General features: G+C 44.1%; 1 protein-coding gene across 1 annotated transcript in view; it reads right to left on the bottom strand.

Annotated features, from left to right (window-relative positions):
• Nucleotides 1-14083, bottom strand: part of adarb2 (adenosine deaminase RNA specific B2 (inactive)) — a 217482-nt gene that overhangs the window by 52113 nt on the left and 151286 nt on the right. The window contains exon 3 of the mRNA XM_085763456.1: nt 12670-13622. Within this exon, the coding sequence (XP_085619582.1) occupies nt 12670-13622 (953 nt within the window). The remainder of the gene's footprint in view (nt 1-12669; nt 13623-14083) is intronic.

The following is a 14083-nucleotide window of genomic DNA, read 5'->3' as shown; positions in this document are numbered from 1 at the left end:
CCTGTGTGTGCGTGTGTGTGTGTGACTGTGGTGTTTAATTTCTCCATCAGCGGGAACGCTGCTGGTTCATCATCCTGCACAGGGAGAGGCAGCACAGGCCCCTGAACCTCAGCCAGGATGCAGGAGCCTGGAAAACAGAAAAACAGAGCGGCGGTGGTGGTGGTGGGGGGATGACGGCCGCTCCTATTAAAAGTCAGAGCGTGTGTGTGTGTGCTTCCTGCATTGGTGGCGGCTGAAGTTTTTTGCAACTCTGAGGACAACTCCGCCACCGCTTATTAGCAATTCATCGTCTTTTTAGTGAAGGTGATGGATAAGTGCAGCAAGATGGCTCAAACTTTTCTTAGTTTAAAAGCTTAAATGTCACCGGGAGAGAAAACTTTTCCTTTCAGCCGCTGACTAAAGTATATGATAACTATTCATGCTGTGAGCTGTGGTTTTTCTTTTTTTTTTTGGGTACATCTGTCAAAGCTTTATCACTGCTCTGTGTGGCCAATCGAATGGCTAATCAACCCATCTACCCAGGAGAATTTGTTCTAAAGTTCACACTGCTGGGATATCTTGCAGTGTGTGTGTGTGTGTGTGTGTGAGCCACCACCTCTGCGATAGTGTGAATGATTGGTACAAATGCTCTAAAGCCATGATTTGCTCTAGCCTGCAGAACAGCCTTTATTTGATCTGCTAAGTGCTTTTTTTCTCCCCAAAGAGACGACGATGACAACGTCGGGGCGAGGATATTGTGACTCATGGCGAACTCTGCCTGTCATCCGTATGCAGCAGAGTTCAGCACTTCCTGTATCGAAAAGGGGGTGGGGAAGGGAGTGCCATCAAAGGTCGCCCAGGAAACATCCCGCTCTGTGACAATGACAACGGAGACGGTATTAACAGGCAGCTTTGGGTCCGCCTCTCATATTTAGAGGTGACACCACCTGTGACCTGAATCTGCAATTCAGCTGTTCTGGGAGCAGTTGTTATGAAAAGAAAGAGGAAATAATAATAATAATAAAAAAATCAGCTGATAAGAGCAGTGAAAAAGTTCAGTCAGAGTTCAGCTGCATAAATGCTGCGTTCAAAACAACGACTTCTGACATCATTGCATTCACGCTGCAGGAACTCAGAAGAGAAAAATACATGGATACCCGAAGGAAGTTTGGCATATTGTGGCTCATAGCTGAATACGAAAAATATATGCAGCAGTAAATTATATTTTGGAGGCAAAAGAAGAGGAGAGGAGACGCTGCAGATGAATGCACATATAATGTTATAGCCCTAGATAACCGTTAAACGTTATTTCCGTTACATACGAGGACCACAATTTCACACAATACAACAATCACAGCTTAATATAAACGTATTTCATATACTGCAATTATACACAAAAAATATGCATTAAAACCTCAACAAATAACTTAAAATTTCTAAATTCTAACCGTTTAAGACGGCATGTTTTGATGTTGCCGTGTCAGAAAGTCGGAGAAATGATACTCGAGTTTCCGAGTTTCAATTCATTTTTTATAACTCAGAGCCAGTTTTTTTCCGAGTTGTTTTGAACGCAGCATTATTCTGTGCATTTGTGCTCCTCTAATTTTGCCAGAGCTCAGCTTTCTGCAAAAAAAAAAAGCTGCGACACACAGTGAATCCTGCATGGAAAAATGGCGCCTATTAACACAAACACACATGTGCACACATTGTATGATATATGTGTGTGGCCCTAACACAGGATGTGAAAACCATCATGTAAACACTGTGCATTACACACAGTATATGACCTCTGTGTTTCCTCCTGTGGCCTAGATAACATAAAAATACATGAAGATGGAGAAGGAGCTCCATCCATAACCCGGTGGACAGTGGTTGCAGGCGCAGCGCCTTAACTAGCTGCCTGTTGTATACTCATGGGCAGGGAGGCTGAAATATGAGGGCTGAGGACACGAGGTCTTCCCAGAATGCTAAACTCTCCCTCTCTCTTTCTCTTTCTCTTCCCCTGTATATCTCTCACCCTCTCTCCCTCCCTCCTCCCACAGTGCCCTGCAACCAATCTGACGCCTAATTAATCCTGAAGGTCTTTTGTTCCGCTGAGGTTTTCCTCTCTTTCCCCCCACTGCACTCCATCCATCCTCACCTCCCTCGCTCCCCCCACAGCCTGCCTCTCATCCTTCCCCCTGCCAGCTTGCTTTTTATCCACACACACACACACACACACACACACACACACATACATACACACTTATTCCAGCCTCTCCCATTTTGTCCCCCCCTCCACCCCCCAAGGGAGGTGAGGTACAGTCCCACAGAGCAGGACAGAGCTGACAGATGTTTTGCTTTTCCTTTTATTTTCATCTTTGGGGTAATTTAGTCAAGAGAAAAATGAATGACTGTGGCTGCGTTTATTCCCAGTGTTGCACTAATTATGCTCATATGAGAGACTTTCATGGGTTTTATTTACACAGGTAGCTTTGCCGCAATGTGGAGAGACAGTGATAAACAGCATAATAAGACTAACACAAAGATGTATATAGTTTTTCCAATAGAAGAAGTTTCAACATTTGTGGACGTGCACTTGTTTTGGTAGGAATATTAACTCCTTATCTCATGTGTGGATGTTACATAGTATGAGGCAACAAACCAGTGGCTATGGCTGCTTCAAGCTAATAAATACACCTACATATAACATCCCATAAAATACTGTGTTGTTTTTTATTTTTACGTAACACAATTAATCAATGAGCTCCAGTTCAGTGCTACATGGATTTTAACAGTTTACCATACAAACACGAGAGTGGTATTATTAATCACAAGGGAGTGTGTTTCCAAACATGTTGGTTTTAAGCCCAAATACAGTCTGCAACAACAGGTCGGTGTCAGCCTATCAGAAGAGAGGACGCTCTGAGCTTCTCTTCTGATTGGCTGACACTGTTTTCTGAGTGATTTAATTAAAATATAGTGAGATTTCAGGTAAAAACACTCAGCTAATCCAAACCCTGCACATACTGGACGGTGAGTCCAAGTCCAAGGCGGGGCTGAGGTGGCTGTTGAGTTGTGACATCACAAAGTTACAGGAAGTCTTGGCGGCTCAGTGTCTGAATACAGGCTGTGTGCATTTTCTCTGTGGACTGAGGCTTTTATATTTTCACAGTATTAATATAGAACCTAGACCTGATCTATCATCTTAATAAACATGGAAATCTCTGACAGTGAAAGCACCACTCAGTCTAGCTGTTTTTAAAAATTCGTCTTAAAATATACTTTAAGTCCTTGGCTTTTAACACAGTTTGAAACCCAAAAACTTCAGCTTTTACGTTCTTATTGTTGTTTAGTCTGTTAATTGCTTTTATTTAGTGTGTTCCTATACTGAATGTTGATTTTATTTATTTCTATGTCTGTGTAAAGCACTTTGATCAACTTGGTTGTTTTTAAAAGTACTCAATAAATAAAATAAAATGGATTGGATTGGAAACGACAGCTTCTACACAGCTGGTTTACTGTTGTGAGGTTACATACAGAGATCTCATATGAAACTTATGCAGAGGTGAGAATTTCAGCATACTATAAGGTGTGGAATAAAAACCCAGCTCACAGTCGAGCAGAGCATATCAACAACATGAGACATGTTGCCTCAGCTTTGGATGTGTCCGGACCCCTGGGGAGTCGTACAGAGGTGTATGGAGGCCCAGTGGGTCCAGGTGATCAGCCAGGCATGTGAGCACTATGTGGAGAGGGACAATCAGTGTCAGGGGGATGTGTGTAGGTGTGTCTATGTGTGTGTTTGTACCACAAAACACACACATAGACATTTTGTTTTCTGGATATAAAGATTATTAAAGTGGGGAAACCCAGATCAGCGATCAGCAGCTCAGACGTTTTGTATAACAGCAGATTCAGGAGGCTTTGAAACATTAACAGCATCTCTGTAGACTAATTGTAAAAGCTCGATGAACTCCGTTATGATCAAAAGGCAAGCTGCTACAACATTAAGAGACGTGTCACTGGAAATATGATCTCAGCCCAATGTTTGCCACTTCGCATCAGATCTGTGTGTGAAGACAAAATAACACATTTCCTCTGCAGATGCTGCAGTTTTTTTCTCAAACCCCCCACACCAACCCACTTCCTCCTTCTCATCATAATTTACTTGTCTTACCGCCTGATAACACAGTAAATATTACAAGTGAACAATAGTTTCCTCGAACACGTACCAAGATTTCACTTCACAGCCACTTGGTGGTTTCTCATAAACATGGATTAATTAAGTCTGGTCTGAGGTCAACAAATCTCTTCTCAAATCTATCTTTAACATTTTCTCTTCGACTCTTTTGCAGGAGGAAAATAAACCTGATAACACAGCTATAAGTAGCTGTGTAAACAAACATGGGGGACCGGTTAAAAAGTCAACAACACAACTGCAGATTCTGGTTTGGTGTTTTTTGCTTAACAAGGTTTCGAACTGAGTGAGATGACCTAGAAGAATCCGACCAGCAGCCACGATAAGAGCAGATTTAAATCTCTTAATGACAATGAAAGGAGCCTCAATGGTTCATATATTAATTCCTTTAACATACGAGACCTCTTGGATTAAAACACGACTGCAAAACCAAATTCATCAACAGCCTAATTCTTGAATCAGAATCTGCTTGATGAGCTGTAGTTTAACAAATAAAAACGCACTTCGTCGAGATGCGAAGCAGCTTCTACCAACTCAGCGCCGATTGTCTTAGGAAATGCCCAAAAATGTTTAACAATTTTTACATTTCAGTAACAGCGCCTTCTTGTGGCCGTCACAACAACAAGAGAATCAAATAAGGAAGAAGTCGGGTGACGAAACCACAGAGCTACAAAACATTTTGAACTACGACCTCTCTTTCTTTAACCCTAACCAGTTATTTTTGAGCAAATCTTTCCCACTGCATTGTCACATAGTGAAAAAAGGAGAGTTATTTATTTCCAAACTGTGATTTTTATCAGTTTATCTGTGTCATATCTTCTGCTGCCGGCACGGAGGCTAAAAATCTGAAAACACATCAGAAGGTGGGGGCTAATTTGCATCGTCGTCTCTCTATCTCTTCTTCTTAAATTTCAAATCCATTTTAAAATCCCAGGGTTTCAAATAAAGCTCATTAAAGATAACACGATGGAAACGTAGGATAAAAAAAACAAAAAACAAAAAACAAAGTGAATATTAACATGTTGTATTTTAGTTTTTAGTGCCACATCTGTGGATCTGCTCGCTTGTTTGTCGTCATCTGAGCCGCCAACACTGACGTGTCCATTCGCTGTGTACGGCCCCTCGCTTCAGGCGGGAAGGTCATTTAAAGGCCAGACATCCAGACCTCTCCTCCTCCTTCCCCCCCTCTGCTTCCTCCCCCCTCTCCTGCCTGAGAGCCTGAGATAAACCTACACATGCCAGCCACACAGGACCAATAGTCGTGATTTATCGGAAGCCATTTGGTACCTGAACGCCTATGAAATTGTAATGAACTTGATTATGCTTTTAATGAAGTGTGAGAGGTTCTTCAGAAATGATTATAGCCATGCTCTGGCTCACAGCTCGGGGCCGTGGAGGGGAAAGGTGGAAGGAGAGAAGGAGGGAGGGAGGGAGGGAGGAAGAAGGAATGGAGGACTGTCACAAACAATGAGGACTTAGTGGCACTGAGTCAGGATACTGTAGCGGAGGTGCAGACAGCAGCGCCACGCTTCTTTTGGGATAGATTACAGGGGCGTTTTACTGTATATGTGAGGTGACTCGACCCGACCAACCCCCATTTCAATTCCTCCCTGCTGAGGGATTTTCCCCCTTTAAAGCTGCGTGCTGACGCGGTACATTAGATTCAACAGCCTGCAGCCTCATAGGTCACATTTTGCATACATATTAGACAGTCGAGGATGATTCTAACCTTTTCCCGTGTTACAGGGGCGCTCCTATTCAGACGGGGGGGAAACGTTATTGTTCGGTAATTTCACACACAAATCTCCCACTCTCCCATGCCGCCTTCGCTTTAAATACCACATGATGATGTAAGTGGCTGCTAAAAAGGGCAGACTGACAGTCCAGGAGCAAACTGTGGCTTTTTGCTCACATTATTATTATTATCATTATTGTTAGTATTGCATACAAAGTGACAAATTGTTATGAGATATTTTTCGGATGCACATGAGGAATTCCCTTTGTGCTCAGAGGTCAGGTTCCTGCTGCTGCTCTTACAAACATGACTCCAGTTTAATACAGTACAACCTGCTGCTTATTGATAATGATATGACCATCATGATAATAATGCACTCACCAAGGTAAATGGTGCAATTAACTATCGTTATACGTATTCTTATTCCCTGTATTCTTCAAATTATGCTCATGTGAGAGACTTTAATTGCTTTATTTATTCAGATAATGCTGCACTACTACAAAGATGTATATTTTTTCAATAGTAACCCTAAAGCACTCAGGCTGCATGTCTTTAAAGGAAAGGCCCAACATTTAAAAAAGGGCACTGACAGAAATAATGATTTATTTATGTTACATGCTCAGTATTTTTACACTTTTCCTGTGTTTTATCTTGAGTGTGGATCGATAAAAAGAGGAGATATTTGTAGTTTTAAGAACCCAAAAAACATCTCATTGTAGCTTTAAATCTCATTTCTCAGAGTCTCTCTGCATAAAAACACAACATATTTCAGATAAAACACTCAGAGAGACCAAAACCTGCAAATTGGGATGGCAGGTCGAGGTTTTCAGCAAAGCTGACTGGTTTGTTGTGACATCATAAAGTCACAACTCAAAAGCTTGTTTTAAGTCGTTTGCATGAATTTACTGACTAAGACACACCAACCAATCACACGTCCAAAGCTGATTTAAATATATTTTTCCTTCATATACAGGATTCTTCACACTTGACAACTTAGAGAGATGTTTTATGCGACCGAATTGATATAACGTGATAAATGCAGATGTTTTATCAGGCAATTTGCACAGCACTAACAGCAGCATGGTGATAATCACTGTTGATGCTGCGAGTACAGTCTGCTGCAGTGGCTGTCACTGTGTGTGTGTGTGTGTGTGTTGTCATCACTGTCCACAGGCTGAGGCTGTAACACTATCTGCAAGGTCTCTGAAGCTGTTAATCATCTCCTCTCTAATGTGTCACTAACACCTTCTCTCCCTCTCTCTCTTGTGGACTTGCTGGATTTCTATCTTAGACAGGGCGCTTGGCTGGGCGATGGCTGTCGCTAATTTGTTGTGGCAATATTAATTAATGATCAGCCTGTCACAGCTGTTTATATTGAGACAGATTAGAAGTGGGAGAGATTAGACAAAGAAAACAATCTGCGAGAGGCTCAGCCGCTGACAGGGGTCACCTTCACGTGTCTGAAATCATATTCAATTTGCCGTGGCAGAGGCAGGGAAAATTACTCCACTTGACCAGTCTGTATCCTTCTCTATCTGTGATGCTTCACATTTAGAGATAACTAAATCAAATCATATCGAACCACGGGAGAGGGAAGAAAAAAAAGGGAAAAACTTAAAGGACAACATGCAGTCACATTTGATCTGAGCTGGCATGATGAAAAATTAAAATATTCTGTTGTACGTTTACGGAGCCAAACCGTCTTTCCTCCATTAACCCTCATCTTCATTCAGCTCTGACGCCGAGCACATTTCCCTATTCAAATGGACTTTAATCCGAGGTGGCAGAGCGCAGCGTCCTGACCACTGACCTCTGCACCGTCCTCCCTCGTGGGCCTGCCAACGACTTCCCCTCCCCGCCCGCCTGCCGCTGCACGCACAAGTCTCAGGCTCAGTTGACTTGGCAACGCTGCAGCGTGTTGAGACGGCGAGGGGAGATTAAGTGGCCAATCAAGGCCTGAACAGTGGGGTAATCATTCCACTTGGTAAAATGGGTGTCAGGATTACGCCGGCGCTTTTTCTCACATCACTGTGCCGGCTGTAATAGGGCAAATTGGATTGGACTTAACCGCAACAAGTTCCAACTGACTGATTAATAACAATAAAGGCGATAAATAATAGAGGATCAAAGTTTTGTCAAGAGACGAATGTAACCTAACCTTAAACCTTAACAAAGAAATAATGATGAGATTTCACATAACTTGATATATTATTATATGAATATTTATATTTATCGATAAGATTATATACTCAATTGGAGCTGCCTTGTCTTGTCAGTTATTTTACTTTTAAAACATGCACGTATTGCCAATGTCGGTGCTATTTAGTTGAAGTTGTTGAGTGTGAATGTTATTCTTTATCGTCCCTATATAATTTATTTAGACCCCAGGAAGAATAGCAGATGCTAAGTAGAAGCTAATGGGGATCTTCATAAACTTAATATGTATATATATGACTATCAAATGAAAGTGAGTCTTGCTTTTCTATAAAATAGTATTTCACAGTATTGTATTTCACTCCTTTCCTCACCGTAATGATTTTCACAGTCTCTTAGAGATCTGTCTTTATGGTTAGATAGTTCCTCCTCATCAGCTGAGTTCATCTCTCCTTCCTGAACCGAAGCTGCACACTCGGTGTAGTCGGCCGCGGCCGTACTGAGCATCTCTCAGGAGCGAATAAGTGGAATTAAGTCGATGTAAGACAATACATCTCTGCAGAACTTGTTCTCACTTGATTTCCCTGGATAAATAAAAGGTTAAATGAAGGAATAAAAAATTTAAGTCCTCGCTGGAAGATAAATAGCTCTTTAATGTCAAGCAGACCGGTGGTCCGATGCCTCGTTTCTGGTGTGATTGTTCGTGGGAGGGAGAGAGGGAGGGAAGTACAGGCTTCATATCGCTGCAGGAAGGAAGGAGTCTATTGCAGGTGAGGTCGTGCACCGGTGTGCTTAAGTATGGATGTTGAAACCCAGGAAGGTCTGAGATGAATACAGCACCATGCACTTCAGGTGAGTTTAAATATTTCATCCAGAGGAGGGTGGGGTTGGGGGGGGTATCTCCTGGTTCAGCTCAGTACAAGTTAGTTCCTCATGTTCCATTCTGTTGAGTTAATACAGGAGCTGCTCTCTCCTTCCTCGGTTTAAAAGTGGGAAGCACAGAGGCCCTCCTGACCCCCAGTGGCCCCCGAAATGTTTTCCACACAACATCAGGCTAATGTGATGGATGGCGTATTCCAGATCCTCTATGCTTCAACGGGTCAGAGCCGCATTTAAAGAGGAACTCTGCAGGATTTTTAGCTTAATTATGCAACATTTTTACCATAATTAAACAGCTGTGGAGTAATAATGCTGGTTAAATGAATGACTTGTAACTTGTTCCAGGGAGAATGGAGGCTCTCTGCTTTCCACCTAGCGTCTCTTGGCTGAAAATAAATTCTGTAAGATCAGAGCCTCCGACCCGGTGTCCCAGCTCTCGCCTCTGCGGCACCGCCACACAAACGTAACGCGCCCCGTAACCCGTAATCTCTTGTTTATAACATATAAGACTACACAGATATACATGTCGTAACATCGTCTATGATAAATAACGTTATCCACAGTTCCACCACATGCACATGACCGAGAGGAGGGTTAGTAAAACAGCTGAAAAGCGGCTGCCGGACTTGCACAGTTCCCCTTTAAGTTCCCTTAATTTATTTATTTCAGTTACAGAATAATTATGTTGTATGCATTTTGCTGGTAAACCTTTAGTTTGTTTTTGTTTTTGTGTGCATGTCACCCTCCTCAGGTGGTGAGGGCAGGACCGAGGGTTTAAAGTTGGCGATTGACGGCAGGAACTGTCATGGACAACATAACAAGCCAAGCAGCAACACAGCAAATAGATTCTCAAAACATAGTGCTTTTTTATTTTGTCTTTATCATTTTTTGCAAAAAAACAAACCACCAGTGAACCAAAGCTTCTCTTTTGACAATCGGTTTTTACTTATGCACTTCTGTGCAGTTATTAAGGTTGACTTCTTTGCTTGTAAAATTTTATTTTATCAATTTGCTTTATTGAGTTTTTTATGTGTCAAGTCATTAACAGACAGAAAATCTATGTTCTTTCTTAAATTATCAGTTATTTGGTCATTAAAATGCCAAAGAATAAAAAGCTAAACATGCTCATCACTACACTACTGTATCTCCTGTCATTGCTGTTTACTCCGACTGCTTTTTGTTCAATCTGTAGCAAATGATTGATCAATTATCTGAATCGTTTCTACTTCAGCCTCAGAGCTCTGCTTGGTTTCCTGGTTCCTGGGGGAGGGTGTAAGTATAATCATTCATCCAGCCATGTCACACCATCACTGTGTTTAAGAGTTGAATCCCTTTTCTCCTTCTCCGGCTCCCTGAGTTCATTTTATCAAAGTGGAAGTGGAAGTGTTGTGCTAACCCTGCGCTCCGACCCTCACACGGAGGAAACCAATCGATCAGCCGGGTTGTTGATCAAAGTTTCCACCAACACAACGGTGGAAACAGTTTAAGTCTGGAGCTTTTGTTTTTTGTGTAAAAAGAGGATTTATCTACAAAAAAAGCTGTGATATATGGATTATATTTCAGATGATGACTGGTTTTTATACATTTTTACTTTTCTCTGGATGTTTTTTACCATTTCAGGTTTCGGCTGAGACTCAACCACTCACTTCTGCTTCTTCTTCCTCTTCTTTTTATTTTTTTTAAAAGAACCATAATCTGGTTGGGTCTTATTGTTGAAATAGTAACAAAGGACCGCCTGAGTCGACTTCACTGCAGGGAGAGAGACCGACGTGGCAAAAAGCAGAAACAGTGGAGGCAGAGTTCATATCTCCAGCAGCCGGCGAACAAGAAACCACTTATCTCAGACTCCCACGTATTAAAAAGTCTGGCCTTGTTTTCTGTCACCTCTGCGGTTGTCACAGCAACTAATTCTAAATGCTAAAACAATTACAACAGAAACTGGCTCTGCAGTTGTTGAACCACGATTTGCATTTACATTCCCCCCTTTTTTGTAATCAATGCATGAAAATTCATAAAATTAAAACCTATAAACGTGAGAAAAAAACCTTAAAATTCAAGATAAAGGTTTGCACATCTGCATGGCACCGTTTACATCACCGAGGCGTCACGCTTCACGCCGTTACAGGTGGAGCCAGAGGGAATTCTGGGAAAGAAAACAGGCCGAGTTGGCTCACATACAGTGAGTTGGCAAACCACCATAACGTTTGCATTACACCCAGACGACAAAACCCAACCCCCCCGACGCCTAAACATGACGTCAGGTATCAAGACAAACGCCCTGGGCACATGTTCATTTGTACATGGATGTAGTGTACAGACATATGTATGTGTGTGTGTGTGTGTGTGTGTGTTTATGTGCCTTTGTCCTTTAAGCGACGAAAATAAAAAGCGCCTCTCGAGCCTCTCGGCGGCAGACAGCACGGCTGACTTTCAAGAAATTCCACAAGCGAGTGCTTTCTGGAACTAAACGGGTGCGGCAAATCCTCTTAAAATCCTTTTAGACACCGTGGCAGCGGGGAGAAAAAGAAAAAGTTTCTCCCAGGCAAACATGTGCAGGTTTGTTGGGTTGATGTCGTGCTCAGGGGAAGGACACTCTCGCCAGTTCTTTTTTTCCCTTCAAGGCTGGAAACTAATGTTAATACGACAGATACCCTACAGGACGCGCAGAAAGCACGAGATGGTGACAGGAGGCTTCAAGGGACGACTTTAGGGGGGAAGAGGATGTGAACGGCTTAATTTTTTTCTTCCCCCATTTAAGACGAGAAGAGAGCGAAGCTTTACACGTTATTTTGTGCTGTAATAGGACAGAGGAAGGAAAAATGTTCGGTTTCACTTTCAGCCGCCTGCCGCAATGACAGCGACCTGGACGGCGGCACGGATATAAAGTTCCTCCTCAGCGCAAAACAATAGTAAACAACCGAAATCGGTGTGACTATCTACTCAGGGCAGGTCTGCATTAGATGAAATCCTGCAGCTGAAATGAAGTTTTTTATAACGGCTCTGTCAACAAGTGCCAGCCAATCCAGCCACTGTGTCTTTAGGCTCTCCAATTTCTACAAGTTTCTCAAAAACTAGTTTCCTCGCTCTGATTGCTATTTACATATTTGGGTAAATGAGCATGGGATTGTGGCGGTTTGTTTGCTGGTATGCTCTTTGCTTTTCTATCTCCTTTGGGCAACAGATTGAATTAATGTTTGTAGACACTGTGATGCCACACATGAGGAAACAGGAGATTTTGCAAAATTACAAAACTCTCCCAATTACAGCTCTACAAACACATAAGACCGAGAAAAAAAAAACCTCATTTGGGCCGTGATGCAGATTTCTCTTATGTCGGAGGCACAAGGACAATAATTAGCTTCATTTACATGCTTTTCTATTTAAATAGACCCACAAACAGATATTGTTTACTCAATACCCAGGCTTCTGCAGAGTGCACACAACACAACACAACTGCGCCCCTGCACTGATCTGTGATTTGTATTTTCACCGCACGCACTACTTTTTGAAAGGGTAAATGTCAGCTTGCTTTCACATCTCTTTATCAGTGCTGCCACTCTTTCTCCTTCCGCCCCCGCTCTGTTTAGCTCCTATCTCCTTTCCTCCTTAATTACTTGTTGGAAGGTGTTTGGCTTTGCGCTGCACGCCTGCTGTTTTGGTCATTACAGGCCCCCGTAGGAAGTGGAGTGGCTGCCAAAGAAGCTTAGCAGAGGACAGGCGCTGGGGATGTGTCTGCACTCACCTGGGGTAAATGAGGACAACTCTTCCTGCTGGCTTTGAGGCCCGTCCTCCCCTCGGGCGCCGTCCTGATGTTGAAGAGGGCCTGAAGAGCGCACTGCGCCGCCTGGGTCTTGGCCAGCTTCTTGCTGCGCCCGCATCCCTCGAATATCCGCCCGTCCACGCGCACCGCCATCACGAAGCTACGCAGCCGCCGCCCCTCGGCCTGCTCCGACAGGCAGGCGTAGCGCAGCCCCGGCCGCAGCTCGTTCAGCAACGCCACGGCGCTCTTGGGGGCGTCGGGCTCGGGGACGATGCCGCCCAGCCGCTGCTGAGCCTGCACCATCAGGTCCAAGGTGTGGCGGAGCAGCCGGCCGTGTCTCAGCAGCTCGCTGGACAGCAGTTTGCTCTCGGCCGCCGTGCTGCAGAGCGAGAGGCCGTCGGCGCACGGCGACGCCTCGAACTCCTTGAAGAGCGTGTCGGGGAAGTCGGCCTGGTCCGAGGTGAAGTCGGCCGAGGGGTTGGAGATGTTTCCCATGGCGAGGTGGGCCTGAGGAGCGTTGGGGAACTGGATGAAGGACTTGAGGGCCAGCTCCGCCGCCCGCATCTTAGCTTTCTTCTTCGTGGGGCCCGTGCCTTCGAACGTCAGCCCGTTCACCTCCACGGCGATGGAGAAGACGGGCGCGTGCACCGGGCCGGTCTGAGACACCACGCGGTACTGCAGGCCCGGCCGCAGCTCGTTCAGCTGCACCAACGCGTTCTTCGGCGCCTCGGACCAGGACAGTTTCTTATAGATCAGGCGGAGCTGACACAAGTGTCCCTTGTTGTCTTCCTCCAGTGGCCGCTTCCTCTTCAGAGCCGAGCCGCCGCTTCTCGTCGAGTCGGAGCAGAAGAGCGACTGACACTCCGCAGGCCCGATGGTGCGATCCTCCAAGTTGCCGACGTTTCGGTTTTCCTTCACCTCCGCGCTGCTGGTACCTGCCACGAAAACACCAAAACAGAAACAGTGATAAAAAAGAAAATACTCACACAAACACAATGAAAGGGGGAAAAAAGCAGTTATTACTGTGTGACACTCAGGTTTATCCTCCCTGAACGAAGTGAATGAAAGAAAATCTCTCAAGGCAGATTGAGCCACTTGATACACAATGAAATGGTAATGAACAAATCTACAATCGCCTTCCAGAGCCGGGCCCTCTTCATACCACAGGGCTCTATCATATTTAAGTGTTTTAAAATCCAAATACAAATCCCCTAAAAATGGCGATGTTATCTGCCAAATCATTCTGTAATCTGCCTCCAAATTGGTTCTGAATCTGCTTCGCTAGTGGGAGACATTGGTCCCTGTGGCCAACACAAAGCATCAATCCTATTTGTAATGGGGGTGGGTGGGGAGGGGGATCGCATGGAGTGGCAGACAGTCGGAGGAAAAGGATGAG

Source organism: Trachurus japonicus, chromosome 20, assembly GCF_045865225.1.
Source record: "Trachurus japonicus isolate A0001 chromosome 20, Traja_1.0".
NCBI lineage: Eukaryota > Metazoa > Chordata > Actinopteri > Carangiformes > Carangidae > Trachurus > Trachurus japonicus.
Note: the sequence above shows the minus strand (reverse complement) of the source record. Positions and strands in the feature narration are given on the sequence as shown.